At 52.7% G+C, this 18,123-nt stretch overlaps 1 protein-coding gene across 1 annotated transcript in view; it reads left to right on the plus strand.

Annotated features, from left to right (window-relative positions):
• Window positions 1–11,199: 11,199 nt before the first annotated feature.
• The window catches only part of B4GALNT2 (beta-1,4-N-acetyl-galactosaminyltransferase 2 (SID blood group)), a 28,175-nt gene continuing 21,251 nt past the window's right edge, over window positions 11,200–18,123 (plus strand). The window contains exon 1 of the mRNA XM_008271332.5: window positions 11,200–11,392. Coding sequence (XP_008269554.3) covers window positions 11,328–11,392 — 65 coding nt within the window. The 5' untranslated portion in view covers window positions 11,200–11,327. The remainder of the gene's footprint in view (window positions 11,393–18,123) is intronic.

Consider the following 18,123-nt stretch of genomic DNA (forward strand, 5'->3'; position numbering starts at 1 on the left):
TGCTATTCACGGTGCCCAAACCTCCAGCTAAAAGAACCGCACTTCCCAGTCTTGAAGCCAAGGGGGTCATGGGACACCGTGCTGACCGATCAGGTGTCAGCGGAAGTCACTGGCCAAGGAGAAGCAGACTCACCTGGAGACCCCTGCCTCTTGTACTTGCCCCTTTCTTCCTCTTCTGCCCTCTGGGCTAGGAAGGCGTTAGCAGGGAAACGGAGGAAGGAGGTCCGCCCTGTGTATGTGTGTGAGTTGCTGTGTTATAAAACTGCCCTCACAGCCCTGGGTTTCCTTCCTCTGGACTTCTTGTTAGAGGAGCTTAATAAATCTAATTTGTTCAAGCCACATCTCTGAGGGTCTAGGTTTCTTTGTGTGTGTGTGTTTGTGTGTGTGTGTTTTAAGATTTTACTTGTCTATTTGAGAGGTAGAGTTACAGACAGAGAGAGGGAGAGACAGAAGAGAGGTCTTCCATCTGATGGTTCACTCCCCCAAATGGCCGCAATGGCCGGAGCTGTGCCCATCCGAAGCCAAGAGCCAAGAGCTTCTTCCGGTCTCCCACATGGGTGCAGGGGCCCAAGGACTTGAGACATTTTCTTACTGCTTTCCCAGACTGTAGCAGAGAGCTGGATTGGAAAAGGAACAGCTGGGATTAGAACCAGTGCCCATATGGGATGCCAGCACTGCAGGCGGAGGATTAACCTACCGCACCACCGCGCCAACCCCGTCTTTTTTGTTTGTTTGTTTGTTTTATTTATTAAAAAATGTTTTTTAAGATTTAATTTATTTGGCCGGCGCCGCGGCTCACTAGGCTAATCCTCCGCCTAGCGGCGCCGGCACACCGGGTTCTAGTCCCGGTTGGGGCGCCGGATTCTGTCCCGGTTGCCCCTCTTCCAGGCCAGCCCTCTGCTGTGGCCAGGGAGTGCAGTGGAGGATGGCCCAGGTGCTTGGGCCCTGCACCCCATGGGAGACCAGGAAAAGCACCTGGCTCCTGGCTCCTGCCACCGGATCAGCGCGGTGCGCCGGCCGTAGCGCGCCGGCCGCGGTGGCCATTGGAGGGTGAACCAACGGCAAAGGAAGACCTTTCTCTCTGTCTCTCTCTCTCACTGTCCACTCTGCCTGTCAAAAAAAAAAAAAAAAGATTTAATTTATTTGTGAGGCAGAGTTACAGAGAGAGAGAGGGAGAGACAGAGAGAAACATCTTCCATCTGCTGGTTCACTCCCCAAATGGCCGCAACAGCTAGAACTGAGCCAGGACCTTCTTCCCGGTCTCCCACACAGGTGCAGGGGCCCAAGGACTTAAGCATCTTCTACTGCTTTTCCAGGCCATAGCAGGGAGCTGAATTGGAAGTGGAGCAGTCGGGACTTGAACCGGCGCCCATATGGGATGCCGGCACTGTAAGTGGCGGCTTTACCCACAACACCACAGCCCTGGCCCCCGGGTCTTGGTTTCTTGTTGAAGATCTCAGTTCCTAACACTCAGTGCCTCTCCTTCCTGGTGCTTGGCATGTGGACAGCTTAGCTGAGTACAGGAAAGTACTTGGATTGCAAGTGGAGCAGCCAGGACTCGAACCAGCGTCCATATGGGATGCTGGCGCTGCTTGTGGTGGCTTTACCCGCTACACCACGGTGCCAGCACCCTGACGTTGCTTTTGATCCAGCTTTCTGCTAATATACATCCAGGGAAGCAGCAGGTGATGGATGGCTCAAGCGGTTGGGGCCCTACCATCCAGGGCTGTGTGCAGGACACTGAATAACGGGACAGAAGAGCCCTGGCTCGCTGAGCTGTCCCAAGAAGGGAGTGTGGGCAAGAGCTTTTCCTACAGGTAAATCTGAAGCCGTGTGAAGTTGCAGTCACTTCTCTCACTTGGTTCTCCTGCTGTTCCCAGGACAGGGACCCCTTAACACTTCCAATCCAGCTCTCTGCTATGGCCTGGGAAAGCAGAAGATGGCCCATGTCCTTGGGCCCCTGCACCCACATGGGAGGACCTGAAGAAGCTCCTGGCTCCTGGCTTTGGGTCGGCGCAGCTCTGGCCATTGTGGCCATTTGGGGAGTGAACCATCAGATGGAGGACCTCTCTCTCAGTCTCTGCCTCTCCTTCTCTCTCTGTGTGTAACTCTGACTTTCAAATAAATAAATAAATAATATATGGCCGCGGCGGCCATTGGAGGGTGAACCAACGACAAAGGAAGACCTTTCTCTTTGTCTCTCTCTCTCTCTCACTGTTCACTCTGCCTGTCAAAAAATAAAAATAAAAAATAAAATAAAAAAAGATTTGTTTATTGGGGCTGGCACTGGTGCAGTGGGCTAAGCCTCTGCCTGTGGCACTAGCATCCCGTTTGGGTGCCAGTTTGAGACCCAGCTGCTCCACTTCTGATTCAGCTCTCTGCTATGGCCTGGGAAAGCAGTGCAAGATGACCCAAGTCCTTGGGCCCCTGCACCCGCATGGGAGACCTGGAAGAACCTCCTGGTTCCTGGATTCCGATCAGCCCAGCTCCGGCTGTTGCGGCCATTTGGGGAGTGGACCAGAGGATGGAAGACTTTATCTCTTTCTCTCTGTAACTCTGCTTTTCAAATAGACAGAGAGTGAGATCTTTCATCCACTAGTTCACTCCCCAAATAGCCACAACAGCTGGAGTTGGCCTGATCCGAAGCCAGGAACCAGGAGCTGCTTCTGGGTCTCCCTTATGGGTGCAGGGGCCCAAGTGCTTGGGCCATCTTCCACTGCCTTCCCAGGCCATAGCAGAGAGCTGGATCAGAATTGGAGCAGTCAGGTCTTGAACCGCTACCCATATGGGATATGGGTATCCCACTGCACCACAGCACCGGCCCCAGGACGGCCTTCCTGACCTCCAGTGGATGCAGCAACCAGCCACAGTCAGTGGGAAGGAAGGGGAGGTGAGTGTGTCCTTCTGGGTGATCAGGTTGGGCGCCCAGCTGCCTTTCCCATGAACTCTCCATTCTGTGGAGGCCACATGGTGAGGATGAAGCCTCCACAGATAGGAGAGCTGAGTCCCTGCATTAACCTCTGAAGGAAAGGCACCAACAGAGCCACCCACCAAGGAACAGCACAGCACTCTTGACGTGAGCAATCGATAAGCCTTTACTGTGTTACCCTCCTAAGATGGGAGATTGTTCCTCATTAGCCGTTATCCAACGCCGGCCATTCCAGTTGTGAATGGTGCCGTGTGTTCTCCGTTCTTGGTTCCTCCACCCTGTGCCCCTGTGTCCTGCTCTGTGCCCCTGGAAGCCCTCTCTTGCCTGCAGCTCTCCCACTCCTTTGTCCTCCTCCAGCCAGCGATGTGGCAGTGGCTGCAGCCCTTGCCAGCTTCAGTTATCCTCCTTGTTGCCCATAGCACCCTCACATCTAAGGTGCTTGGTTGCAACTTCCTGCTGCTGCTACCCCTGAGTGCTTCACTACCCCTCATTGGTTTCCTTCACCCTACTCTGTTCTCTGGGGGGGACCCTGCAGGGAGCACTCTTCAAGTGGGCCTGATGTGTTCTCCTGCAAAATTGACCTTGACTCTCTGAATCAAGGGTTCCCTCCCATGTTATGTTAAAAGTGACTGTTGTCTTTGTCTTAGCTTTTTTTTTTTTTTTACAAAAGTGCTATACAACAAACCACCCACACAATATAAGCAACTATTCATTCTCATGCGGTCAGATACAAAGATTAATTACGGTTCAGTTGGTCTAGGCTGGGCATAGCTGGGTGGCCCCTGCTGTGGACTGCTGCTCTGCCTGCCTTGGCTGTAGGTTCAGTCTGGATCTGCTTCTTGGGTTTTCTCTTGGGGCCAAGGTGAAAAGGACAGCAGCCACCTTGGACAAGTTCCTGCATCAGTAGATCACTGGGAGTCAAGGAGACAAAGCCAATTACAGCTTTTGTGTGAATCCCCATCTGCTAATATCTGTTTAGCTAAAAGCAACTATTGTGGTCAAGCCCACAGCTGAGGGCATGGCCCACTCCAAGGCCACTACAGGGTGCAGTAAATAACTTTCACAGGAAAATGAAGAACTGGAACCAATAATCCATTCCATGACAAATAAAAAGATCTAGTCACTGAATGCAGAGTTTTTACTTAGGATTTTGCTATATTTAATGTTAACTTATACTCAAGTAATTACAAAGAGATCTTTCTTTCTTTTTTTTTTTTTAATTTATTTGATAGGTAGAGTTACAGAGAGTGAGAGAGAGAGAGAGAGAGAAGAGAGAGTCTTCCATCCACTGGTTCACTCCCCAAATGGCTGCTGCAGCCGGTGCTGCACCAATCCGAAGCCAGGAGCCAGGTGCTTCTTGGTCTCCTGTGCGGGTGCAGGGCCCAAGCACTTGGGCCATCCTCCACTGCATTCTTGGGCCACAGCAGAACCCGGCGCCCATATGGGCTGCTGGCGCTGCAGGCGAAGAATTAACCAAGTGAGCCACGGCGCTGGCCCGAGATCTTTCTTTTTAAGATTTATTTATTTGAAAGAGTTTCAGAAATAGGGGCTGGCACTGTGGTGTAGCAGGTAAAACTGCCGCCTGCAGTGCTGGCATCCTATATGGGCACTGGTTCGAGTCCCAGCTGCTCCACTTCCCATCCAGCTCTCTGCTATGGCCTGGGAAAGCAGTAGAAGATGGCCCAAGTCCTTGGGCCCCTGCACCCACGTGGGAGACTCAAGACTCCTGGCTTCAGATCGGCACAGCCCCAGCCCTTGCGGCAAATTGGGGAGTGAACCAGCGGATGGAAGACCTCTCTCTCTCTCTCTCTCTCTTTCTCCTTCTCTCTCTGTGTAACTCTTTCAAACAAATAAATAAATCTTAAAAAAAAAAAAAAGTTACAGAGATAAAGGGAGAGACAAAGAGAAGGGAGGGGGGAGGGAGAGAGAGAGAGAGAGAGGTCTTCCATCCACTGGTTCACTCACTAGATGGCCACAACAACCAGGGCTGGGCCAGGTCAAAGCCAGGAGCCAGGAGTTTCTTCCTGGCCTCCCACAAAGGTGCAGGAGCCCAAGGACTTGGGCCATCCTCCTCTGTTTTACCCAGGCATGTTCACAGGGAGCTGGATCAGAAGTGAAGAAGCCAGGACAAGGACAAGTGCCCATGTGAGATGCCAAAGTGGCAGGCCTTGGTCTAATCTGCTATGCCACAATGCTGAGCCCAGGAAAGTCACATTTAACATGAGACTGCAGGTACAGGTCAGAGGAAAGCAGCATGGGAGGGAGGAGGAGTCTTCCTGGAGAGGGCTGGCATATGGGAGCCTGACAAGCTTCGTGGCTCCCCACACTCCAGCACCATTTCTGAAGGATTTTTGCCCACTTTGAGGGCCTCACTGCACATACCCATAGCCTAACCCCACACACTCACAGCTTAATCCTCATGCTTGAGCAAATGGCATATAATGCAAATGACATATAATGCAAATGACATATAATGTGTTGGCCAAACATTTCCCTCTGCTCTCGCCCCACAGTCAACACAAAGGACTTCCGTGGGCTGGGAAGGTGCAGGGATTTCTCCCCAGCAGCTGGCCGGGAGGCAGCGGAGAGCAGCTGCGGTCCTCTCATCCACTTCCGTGCTGATGCAATCTACCTGGAGGTGACATCAGATCTCACAGGCCGGGGACTCGCTCCCCACTGGGCCCCCGCTCCCCAGTTCAGGGCCAGGTGCCAGCCCCAGGTGGTTTTCACCTGTGCTTCGACCACCAAGCTGCCGAGTTGGTTCCCACTTGGAGCTCGGTTACCTCGCTCTGGTTGCTGGAAGGACTCAGGGCCACACTTCACTTCCACTCACTGGCTCCTTATGCAGAATACTACAAAGGATACAGGGGCAGTGACGGCCAGGGAGCGGACGGAGGGGAAGAGGTGCGCAGCCGCCCCCCTCGCCCCCAACCTCTCCCAGGGCCGCCCTCCAGAAACCTCCATGCGTGCGTTTGGCTCTCAGGAAGCCCCGAGCCCTATCTTCCATGTGTTTTGAAGACGTCACTAACGTTAGTAGCCTGGTGGGGAAGAAAGGCAGCGCTCAGCACGGCCTGTCCGTTCAGATTCTTCTTGGTTTCCCTGCAGCGTTCCTTCCTCCCTGGGGGCTGCAGGCTGACTCAGGACCCCTGCTGAACAGGGGCACTTATCACCCACCATCAGACAAAGTGGACCAGGCAGGCAGGGGAGATGGGAGTTTCTATGACCTGCCTTGGGGGAGAGAAATTCCAGTCCATGAGCTGTCCTGGGAAGGGAATCCGGATCCAGGAACTGTGGGAGAAAGCATGTGTCTACACCTGTTACACCACCAATGCCACAGACTGCTCATCTGAGCCCTACCCCTGAGTGAGTTACAGCACTTCCTTCTTCCTTGATGTGATGGATAGCCAGAGTGTACAGTCCTTCTCACTGCATCCTCTGAAGAGTTGACTCACCTTCCTCTCTTTCCTTCTCCTTCTTTCTTTCTTTCTTGAAAATCATTCAGCTGGGACTCCTCCCTTATTCCTTTTTTTATTTTTTATTAAAGATTTATTTATTTATTTGCCAGCGCCGCGGCTCACTAGGCTAATCCTCTGCCTTGCGGTGCCGGCACAACGGGTTCTAGTCCCGGTCAGGACTCCGGATTCTGTCCCGGTTGCCCCTTTTCCAGGCCAGCTCTCTGCTGTGGCCAGGGAGTGGAGGATGGCCCAAGTGCTTGGGCCCTGCACCCCATGGGAGACCAGGATAAGTACCTGGCTCCTGCCATCGGATCAGCGCGGTGCAGCGGCCATTGGAGGGTGAACCAACGGCAAAAGGAAGACCTTTCTCTCTGTCTCTCTCTCTCACTGTCCACTCTGCCTGTGAAAAAAAAAAAAATAAATAAAAAATAAAAAAATTTAAAAAGATTTATTTATTTATTTGAATGGCAGAGTTACAGAGAGGCAGAGGCAAAGAGAGGGAGAGAGAGAGAGAGAGAGAGAAGAGAGGTCTTCCATCTGCTGGTTCACTCCCCAGATGCTGCAATGGCCAGAGCTCCGCCTATCTGAAGCCAGCAGCCAGGAGCTTCTTCTAGGTCTCTGCTTTCCTAGGCCATAGCAGGGAGCTTGGTCGGAAGTACAGCAGCCAGGACCTGAACCGGCAACCTATATGGGATGCTGGCACTGCAGGTGGCAGCTTTACCCGCTACGCCACAGCGCCGGCACCTCACTTTCTTTCTTTCAACATGATTTGTCAAGCACCAGCAAAGACTGGATGTGGGCAAGAGAAAGAGCAGTGACCCTGTAGGTGAGAAAACACTCCTATCACTCTTGGCCATTGCTTACTCTGCCAGTGAACTGCGCCCGTTCTGAGCTAAGCCCCTGTGAGGCTCCGGGAATGAAGACATGAGACATGGTTCTGTTAGGTAGGAAGTCAGAAATGAGCTTATGTGTGTGACAAAGGCCTAAGGAGTTGACATCTAGGTCCAGCATGCTGTTCCATTCTTCTGAGGCTGTGAACTTGCTGCTCTCGTGGGGTGGCAGAAACTGTTACCGGAGAATGGCAGGGTTCTTCGTGCAAGAAAGAATTCAGGGGTGAGACAGAGAGTAGTGGAAAGTAAAATAGCAAGGTTTATTAGGGAAGGGACATCCATAAGAACGGATGGGCACCTCTCCAGACAGAACCTGAGAGAGAGTGCCCAGTTGGTTGGACTGGGGGAAGAGCGAGGTTACTTGGTTGAGTGGAGAGTACACCTGGCCAGGCCAGGCGGGCGGCTCAGCAGAGAGGCAGAGGGCTGAGCACGCAGTCCGGTTGAGGCCGGGGGCTTTTAAGGGGATGGGCCTTGCCCTCCTGCCTCTGCTCCTCTTGGAACAAAGGACTTTTTGGATGTAAATAGAAAAACTCCTATCTGAGTTTTCTCTCTGAAGTAATCAGACAGGAGGAAGTCTGGCTGGCGCCACCCGGTGGGTGGGGAAAGGCAGGGAGGGCCATTTGAAGTGCCGATAGATACTGGGCTGCACCTGGAAGGTTATCAGGCAGAAGGGGTGGGGACCCCCACCTGGCAAATTATCGGGTAGGAGAGGGTAGGACAGCATGCGAACACTGGGCTGCCCCTAAAACGTCATTGGGATGACTTTGAGATGCAGATGCTGGACACAGATGTCTTCTCTTTAGACCTTTGTCACACACACATTAGCTCATATATGACATCCTACCTAACAAAACCACTGGGGCTCCTTCTTCCCCAAGCACTTCTCCTGGTAGGAAGCACGGTTGCAAGTGGACTGGGAGGCAACACTGGCTTACTGGGTCTTCTCAGAACACCTTCAGCAGGTCCTACCGATGGCACTAGGATCTGTTGGGTGGATCTTAGCTCCCAGGGTGCCAAGTGAAGCTTCTCCTATGAGGCTCAAGATGACAGAGATCTGATTGTGAAAGACAGAGTTTGGCCTTTGGCCCAGAGAGACCTGTACTAGAGGTGTGTGTACCCCATGGACACTGGGAGTGACTCGAATGTTCCAGAGTAGCAGGGATTCAGATCAGACAAGGATTTGCCAGTTCATCTAAGGTAACAGCCAGAAATGGGACCACAGCCACGGAGAAGTGGCAGTCTTGTCACAGTGGCAAAATAGCGCCAGCCACAGTGCTGAAGCTTGGGGGCCCCACCGGGAGCGGCTACCCTTGGGCTGACTGCAGACAGCTGCAGGTGGGGTGCACAGCCATTTCTTCCATAGCTTTCAGGTGGCAGTGGACACTATGTGGCCACAAGTCTGGACACCCAGAGCCACAGCCTGGCTCTCCTGTGTAGAGCTGTGTGGAATTCCTGATCAGGTGGAAGACGGACAAATGCACCCTCCCTTGGCCAACCCTCACTTCTAGCCAGTCATCCCCAGAGCAGGCAGGGACCCTTAGCAACCACAGAGAGCCCACCTTGGAACCGCAGACGCCTCTCCTTCTTCAGACTCATTGTATATATTTGAAAGCAGAGTGACAGAGAGAGAGGGAGAGACACACACAGATCTTCCATCTGCTGGTTCACTCCCCACGTGGCAGCTGGGGTTGGACCAAGCCAGAGCTGGGAGCCAAAAGCCATGTGCTTCTCCCATGTGGGTGGCAGGGGACCAAGCACTTGGGAGCCATCCTCTGCTGTCTTCCCAGGGGCATTAGTGGGAGCTGGATTGGACACTGAGCAGCTGTGACTTGAACTGGGGCTCCCAGATGGGACAACAGCAACGCAGGCGGCGATTTAACCGGCTGCGGCACAATGGGGGGACCTCCCTGGATGGGACCAGCAGTTTCTGCCTTCTGCTGGCTGCTGGGAAGCTGAATTTTGGACTCAGCTGCACAAGGCTGTGGATCGCTGGTGCCTCCTCCTGCTCCCTTCCCATAGGCACTTGGTCGATTCATGGGGTTGTCCTTTTTCTCTTCTATTTACACTACCTTGTATCCTTAAATCCTTTTTAGGACACGGCAGGATGTAATTAAGTAATACTGTATATACGTAAACGCTGCCCGTTTTACAAACATTTAAAATATTTGCTTATTTGAGAGGGGAGAGGGGGCTGGGTCTGGGTCAGGCTTCCCCAGGAGTCAGGAACTCCATCCTGATCTGCCATGTGGGCATCAGGGAACCAATCACCCAGGGCGTTCATCAGCAGGAATCTGGAATCTGGAATCTGGAACTGGAGTCCAGACTCCAACCCAGACACTCTGATAATGGGAAGTCCAGGTCCTAAACATTAGGTAACAAGCCCACCCCCTTCGCAAGCATTTTTGCTATTAGGCCTCTTAAAAAAATTCTTAGGCTTGCACTTAGCTAGGTCACAGTACACTATGGCCTTTTGAAAGGCATTCCGTAAATGCTCAGTGCATCTGAAATCCATCAGGTTCCTTCCAGGTGTTTCTGGGGGGGAAGGCCGCGGAATCCGTGGAAGCCATGGGGTTCTTGTCTTCACACAAGAAAGAATTCAAGCGTGAGACAGCGGAGTGATAAGGCTTTATTGAGAACAGGGCATCCATCAGAACAGACAGGACAGAGAGAGCACCCAGTGGCTCAGACTGGGGGAGAGCGAGGTTACATGGTTGAGTGGAGAAAGCACACCTGGGCAGGCCAGGCAGGCGGCTCAGCAGAGAGGCAGAGGGCTGAGCCCGCAGTCAGGTTGGACTCCCTGGGTTTTTAAGGGAGTCTGTTCACCCACCTCCCCCTCTCCTCCAGGGCAAAGGATGGAGAGTCCTGGCAGAAAGGTCTGTTGGGTGGAAATTAGCAAATTCCTCCCCAGATTTGCTGGCGCCCAGGCAGAGCAGGGGGGCTTCCCTTAGGGCGTGTCTGAGAAGGTCTTACTGCCCAGGTTATCAGGTAACCCCTTTGGTCCTGAGGAGAGAGAATTCTCCTGGGAGCTTTCCTTAGGGGGAAGGGCTGGGGCCACCTGGGAGGTCATCAGGATCCCGGCAGGACTTTGAAGTGCAAGATGCTGGGCTTCTGGAGCTTCCGCAGTGGGTGCTGGTCTTCAGGCCTTCTCATACACACATGGGCTCAATTCCTGGCTTCCTACCTAACACAGGGACACTGGCAGTGAGTCTTTCCCCAGGGCAGCGCGGGTGGAGTGAGGAGCGGGACCCAAATGGGGTTGGGGGCGGGCCAAAGGCCGAATTCGAGGCCAGGTGAGAGCTGCGAGCCAGGTTGCTATGCTGGTGGGCACAGGTACGGAGCTTAGCCGCGGGCGTCAGAGCCTGGAGCGCTCTCCGGGGACTCCGGAGGAAGAGAAGAGGAGGCGGGGCGGGGGTGGGGCGGTGCTGCGCTCGCTCGCCGCTGGTCTCGGAGCCGGGAATCGGACCGCGCTCCGCATTCAGACGCTTTCCGCGCCGAGGCTGGGACAAGACGTGGGATCTGCGGTGCCCGCGGCGGCTCCCAGCTGTCCGCTCGGACCCCACCGCAGCGAGGGCGTCCCGCCAGCCGCTGGAGAGCAGAGGGATCGTGGTGGGGGGATACTCGGTTAGGGGGCTTCAGGTCGGCCAGACTCGGTCTCAAGGCCGGCTTCTCCATTTACCAGCTGGCTGCCTCAGTTTCTTTGAATAGGGGGGCCAAGAGTCGTTCTTCCGTTTGGGGGCTATTGCTTTGAATAAACGACACGAGGTGGCTAAGGCGTTCACCGCCAAACCACACGGCAGGGCCGAGGTCCTAAGTGTCGCTCTCTGGCGTTCTGGATTCTGGCCTGAGGCGGGTCCGTATCCAGGAACCCCAAGGCCATAAACATCTCTGAGCGCCCTGGCGCGGGGCTGGGCGGGCGCGGGGAGTGGGTGACGTGGGAGGGGACCGCCCCACACGCTCGCAGCGTCCTCCACCTGCCCGGCTGGTGCTGGGCGGTCGGCGGCGGCGGGACTGGCGATGACTTCGGGCCAGTGAGCGTCCCCGGAGCACAGGAGAATGCGAGGCCAACTTTGTGCTCCCCTCAAGCCGTCCGAGCCTTCCGCGGGCTCCAGAGCAGGCAGGTGCGGAGGCCGTGGGAGCCCCGTTTAACTTTGAGTCAGCGGTGCCTCCGCGTGGGTGGTGGCCGGGGCGCGGGGACAGCGCGCGCGGAGCTGTGGGAGCGCCAGCGAGTCCTCGAGCGCTGCTCCCCCCACCCCAAGCCCCTGGGGAAACCCTCGACTTGGTGGTTGCCTGGGTCGGGGATGTGCCGGAAATGCATGGTGGGCGCGTCCCGAGCGGGGATGTGGCTTTGCGAGCTCTGGGTTCCGAGTTGGGGGACTCACCTGGTCTCTTTCCCGTGCCCATGACCAAGCCGCGAGGTCTGTGGGTCCCCTGGCGCGGGACCGCGGGCAGCGCAGCTGGGGAGCGGCAGCGGGTCCCCTCGCCGGCTTCCGACACCGCGCGCACAGAGCCCCGGGGTTTCGGCTTTCGGTCCCCGAGCACAGACGCGGGGCCCCGGGGAGCGTCGGTCCCAGGTCCCCGAGCGCGAAAGAGCTTGTGAGGAGTGACAGAGCGGCTGACTAGGAAAGCAGGCTTAGAAGTCTAAGTTAATTCTTGCAAACTACGAAGAAGGCTCAGGCTGTATTTTGTGCCTTTTTATCCTCCAAGTTTGTTTTCTTTGTATTTATGAAAACTCTAGGACAATCATTAAACACGGAGAAGGAAGGCACTTTGTGAAAAGGCAAAAGAGGAGTTTGTGAGATGTCATTTTTAAGAGAGATTTGTGTTTTTAAAGATTTATTATTTATTTGAAAGTCAGAGAGAGAGAGAGATCAATCTTCCATCGCTGGTTTACTCCCCAAACGGCCCCAACTGCCAGGGCTGGGCCAGGTCAAAGTCAGGAGCCAGGAGCTTCTTCCCGGTCTCCCAGGAGGGTGCGGGGCCCAAGAACTAGAGCCATCTTCTGCTGTTTTCTCAGGCCATTAGCAGAGAGCTGGATGGGAAGAGGAGCAACTGGGACTCAAATCTTTGCCCATATGGGATGCTGAACCTGCCATAGCACAGTGCCAGTTCAAGAAAATATTTATTTATCTAAGAGGCGGAGTAACTGGGGAGGCGGGGCCGAGATCTTCCATCCACTAGTTCACTTCCCAAATGCCAGCAAAAGGCAGGGCTGGGTCAGGCTGAAGTCGGAGGAATCAGGGACTCTTGGGTCTCCCACGTGGGTGGCAGGGGCCCGAGCATGTGCGCCCTCACCTGCTGCCCCTCACTCTGATATGGGTTGCAGGTATCCCCAATGGCACCTTAGCCTGCTGCACCATGACCCTTGTCCCCCTTAAGTAAATGTAAAAAATCATAAACCTACTAAATGTTAACTTATATGACACAATTTCATGAAAAAGAAACTGTTGCAGGGTGGGTGGGCCTGAGGATCCGCTGTGTGCCTGTTGGCCAGAACCTTTGGTTCTTTCCCAGGTGGCTGTCCACGTGCAGCTCACATGGCAGCAAAGTACCTCAGAGAGGACGCCACCCCGTTGGAAGACACAGTGTCCTTTGTCATCTAATCTCTGTATAGAGATTGGTCTGCAGGTCCCTGTGGGAAAAAGCTACAGAAAGGTGTGAATACCTGGAGGCAGAGGACTTTGGGGGCACTTGGAGACTGGCTATATTAGGGCTTTTGCAGTTACTTCTTTTTTAAAGTATTTCTTTATTTGAGAGGCAGAGAGGAAGAGAGACAGAGACAGCTCCCATCTGCTGGTCAGCTCCCCAAATGCCTGCAGTGATCCCCACCTGGGGCTAAAGCTAGGACCAGGGAATTCAGCCTGGGTCTCCCAGGCAGCTGGCAGGAATTCAGCAGCATGAGCCATCACTGCCTCCTAGGTTGTCATTAGTGACAAGCTAGAATTGGGAGCGCAGCTGGGTGATTAACCCAGGTACTCTGACATGAGACAGGGGCATCCTAACCAGCATCTGTATTAGTGTTAATGTTAGTATTAATGTCAGTGTTAGTATTAATGTTAGTATTAGAAAGGCAATGGGGCCGGCGCCGCGGCTCACTAGGCTAATCCTCTGCCTTGTGGTGCCAGCACATCGGGTTCTAGTCCCGGTCGGGACTCCGGATTCTGTCCCGGTTGCCCCTTTTCCAGGCCAGCTCTCTGCTGTGGCCAGGGAGTGCAGTAGAGGATGGCCCAGGTACTTGGGCCCTGCACCCCATGGGAGACCAGGAGAAGTACCTGGCTCCTGCCATGGGATCAGCGTGGTGCGCCAGGCACAGCGCGCCGGCCATCGGAGGGTGAACCAACAGCAAAGGAAGACCTTTCTCTCTCTCTCACTGTCCACTCTGCCTGTCAAAAAAAAAAAAAAAAAAAAAAAAAGGCAATGAGAGAGAGAGAGAGAGAGAGAGCAAGCGAGCCTGGACTCGACAAGGCTGTAGCTAGGAGCCAGGAACTCCATCCAGGTCTCCTACTTGGGTGGCAGAACTCAGGCATTTGGGCCAGATGTCCAGGCACATTAGCAGGGAGCCGGGTCAGAGGTGGCAGACAGCTGACCCAGGCAAAGCTGACCCCTTCCAACCAGCTTCTTAACTTCTGGGACAAACACCTGCACCCATCTATTTTTGGGAATGAAACTGATTGTGGTTTTTCTTTGTCACGTTTTGTTAAAATGTTTTTGCTACTTCACAAAATAAGCAGGAGTATATTCCCTTTTTTTTCCTGCTCTTTGGAAGTATAGGTAATGAAATGAAAGTGAAAGTTGGGGCTGGTGTTGTAGTATAATAGATTATGTTCCGCTTCTGCAGTGCCAGTATACCATATGGGCACCGGTTCAAGTCCCGGCTGCTCCACTTCCCATCCAGCTCTCTGCTAATGCGCCCGGGAAAGCAGTGAAGGATAACACAAGTCCTTGGGTCCCTGCACCCATGTGGGAGACCCGGGAGAAGCTGCTGGCTCCTGGCTTCAGCTGGTTTTGGCCAGGTCCCACCATTACCACCATTTGGAGAATTAAGCTGGTAGACAGAAGGTCTCTTTCTTTCTGTCTCTCTCTCCCTCTTTGTCATTCTGCCTTTCAAATAAATGAAATAAATCTTTTTTTAAAAAGTGAAAATTAGCAATTTTTTGCATGTCTTAAATATAGTCGAATATGCTAGGGAATCCACTGTGTTGGGGTGGTGGGTGGGGCATTATTTTCATATTCAAATTATTTAATACTTACGGGGTTATTTGGAGTTTTCTTTTTCTGCCTGAATCTATTTTTGTAAGTTGTATTGTACTCTGAGAACTTGCTTATTTCCCTTGCATCTCCAAGTTTATTGGCATAAAATCATTCATTCATATTCTTTTTTCTAAAGATTGATTTATTTATTTGAGAGGTAGTATTACACACAGAGAGGGAGAGACAGACTGAAAGATCCTCTATCTGCTGGTCTAATCCCCAAATGGCCAAAATGGCAGGAGCTGAGCTGATCCGAAGCCAGGAGCCTCTTCTGAGTCTCCCACCTGGGTGCAGGGTCCCCGGCACTTGCGCCATCTTCTACAGCTTTCTCAGGCCATCAGCAGAGAGCTGGATCGGAAGAGGAGCAGCCGGGACACAAACCGGTGCCCACATGGGATGCTGGTGCTACAGCCTACTACGCCTCAGTGCTGACCCCTCTCATTAGTTCTTTTTTAAAATTGTTTATCATCATGTTTATTTGAAAGACAGAGAGATCTTCCATCCATTGGATCACTCCCCATATGCCTGCAAAAGTGAGGGCTGAGTCAGGCTGGAACCAGGAGCCTAGAACTCCAATCTGGTGTCTCCTGTGGCAGGTGGTAGGGAACCAGCCACTGGAACCATCGTGCCCACTGCCTCCCGGGGTGCGTGCTGTTGGAGAGCCGGACTCCAGTCCAGGCTCTGTGTGATGGGATGCGGATGTCGCAAGCTGCTGCTGGAAGCCTGCACCTCGTTATTTCTTCACTTGCTGTAGGCTCCAAGTGATGCCTCCTGACGTTGGTGATTTGTGTTTGCGCTTGCTTTTTCTTTTTAATGACTTATTTATTTATTTAAAGACAGAGTTAGAGGCAGAGAGAGAGAGCGAGAGCGAAAGTGCGAGGAGAGAGAGAGGTGTTTTCCATTCTGGTTCACTTCCCAAGTGGCCACAACGGCTGGAGCTGGACCAGTTGGAAGCCAAGAGCCAGGAGCTTCTTCCAGGTCTCCCACGTGGGTGCAGGGGCCCAAGGACCTGGGCCATCTTCCACTGCTTTCCCAGGCCATAGAAGAGAGCTGGATCAAAAGTGGAGCAGCTGGGACTTGAACCCCGGTGTCCATGTGGGACGCTGGTACTGCAGGCAGATGCTTAACCTACTACACCACAGTGCCAGCTCTGTCCTTGCTTTTTCTTGATCTCTTCAATGAGTTTATTCTTTTTTTTTTTTAATCAAACAACTTTGGCTTTGAGGATCCTCTCTAGTGTTTGTTTCCTGACTGTCAAATTCTACTCTCATTTTTATGTTTCTTTCCTTTACTGTACTTAGGTCTAATTTGCTGATCTGTTTCTATTTTGAGGCCAGCTTTTGCATGCTGTCTTTCAGACTTTCTTTTCTAATGTAAGTATTCAAAGCTGTACATTTCTAGGTATTGTTTTAGCTGCGCCCAGCATTGTTGGTATATGGCCTAGTCATTACTATTCAGTGCAACCGTTGTCTAATTTCCACCACGATCTCCTCTTTGACTCATGGTTACGGAGATATCTTTGTGATTCTTCAAACATGTGAGGATTTTTTAGTTATCTTTTTGTTGTTCACTTCCAGTTCAGTTGTACTGGGGTCAGAAAATAATCTGAGGGCCAGTGCTGTGGCATAGCAGGTAAAGCGGCCGCCTGCAGCCAGCATCCCATGTCATTCGAGTCCCGGCTGTTCTACTTCCGATTCAGCTCTCTGCTGTGGCCTGGGAAAGCAGTGGAAGATGGCCCGAGTCCTTGGGCCTCTGCACCCACATGGGAGACCCGGAAGAAGTACCTGCCTCCTGGCTTTGGATAGGCGCAGCTCCGGCCGTTGTGGCCATCTGAGGAGTGAACCAGCAGATGGAAGACTCATTCTCTCTCTCTCTTTCTCTCTCTCTCTGCCTTTGCCTCTCTGTAATTCTGCCTTTCAAATAAATAAATAAATCATGAAAAAAAAAAAAGAAAATATACTGAAGTTTTGGACACTTGTGTAATGACCCAGTTTGCTCTGTTTTGAAAACATTCTTGTATGTTTGGAAGGAATGTGTATTCTGTAAATCATTACATGCATACTTCATTGCCTATCTAGTCTATCAGATTTGCTGTGTGTGGTTCAAATCATCTAGGTACTTACTACATTTTTGTTTGCTCTGTTGGTCATGGAGAGGGTTGTGTGTTAAAATCTCTCACAATGACTGTGGATTTGTTTCTCCTTATAATTCTTTCAATATTATGCTTTACATATATTTATTTTTAAAGATTCACTTATTGGCCGGCGCCGTGGCTCAATAGGCTAATCCTCCGCCTGCGGCGCCGGCACCCCGTGTTCTAGTCCCGGTTGGGGCGCCGGATTCTGTCTCGGTTGCCCCTCTTCCAGGCCAGCTCTCTGCTGTGGCCAGGGAGTGCAGTGGAGGATGGCCCAAGTGCTTGGGCCCTGCACCCCATGGGAGACCAGGAGAAGCACCTGGCTCCTGCCTTCGGATCAGCACGATGTGCCGACCACGGTGGCCATTGGAGGGTGAACCAACGGCAAAAGGAAGACCTTTCTCTCTGTCTGTCTCTCTCACTGTCCACTCTGCCTGTCAAAAAAAAAAAAAAAAAAAAAAGATTCACTTGTTTATTTGAGAGGCAGAGTTACACAGAGAGGAGAGACAGAGGGAAGTCTTCCATCCAGTGGTTCACTCCAGATGGCTGTAATGGCCAGAGCTGGGTTGATCCCAAGCCAGTAGCCAGGAGTTTCCTCCAAGTCTCTCAATTGAGTGCAGGAGCCCAAGGACTAGGGCTATCTTCCACTGCTTTCCCAGGCCATTAGCAGGGAGCTGGCTTGGAAGTGGAGCAGCAGGGATTCAAACTGAAGCCCATATGGGATGCCAGTGCCACAGGTGGAGGCTTAACCCTCTTTGCTACAGTGCCAGCTCCGCTTTATATGTTTTGAGATTTTGTTGTCAAATAGAAATCATATCTTCCTATGAGATAGATATTGTATCACTTTGAAGTTTCCTCTTTGCGTGTGGTATATTAGCTCAGCCTTACAACAAACTACCTGATACGAAACTACTTATGAAGGAAAGAGGTTTATTTTGGCTCACCGTTCTGGGGGTTCACAGTCCAAACCACTGGGGGTGCCCGGTCTGGGGCATGGGTGGCAGGGGCTGTTATCCCTGCACTCCCAGCCACGTTAGCAAGAAGCTGGATCAGATGCAGAGCAGCCAGGCCTCGAACCACTGCTCCATTATGGGATGGTGGCATCACAAGCCCTGGTTTAATCTGCTGCGCCACAACGCCAGCCCTGTGCAGTGCAGTTTTCCAGTGTGTAGACTTGTAAAAATAGTTCTGGTGTACATGTAAATCTTTCAAGCTTTGCCTTCATACACACTTTTGTGTTGTGGAAAAGCCAAGCATCTCAAGGAGATTCTGGTGATAAAGCACACAGAATTCCTGGGACTACTTTCTAGGGCAAGAAGAAAAGCTTGTCTGTCTGGTTTCCATTGTTGTACACAGAGGCGAGGGAAGGCAGCGCTGCGGGGGGCCATCCAGGCCGAGGCAGCGACAGCCTGGGGGGGGGGGGGGCTCACTGCTCCAACCCCAAGCTGTGTGCTGGAGCAGGAGACC

Source organism: Oryctolagus cuniculus, chromosome 17, assembly GCF_051225735.1.
Source record: "Oryctolagus cuniculus isolate XC-2025 breed Fujian yellow rabbit chromosome 17, ASM5122573v1, whole genome shotgun sequence".
NCBI classification, from domain to species: Eukaryota; Metazoa; Chordata; class Mammalia; order Lagomorpha; family Leporidae; genus Oryctolagus; species Oryctolagus cuniculus.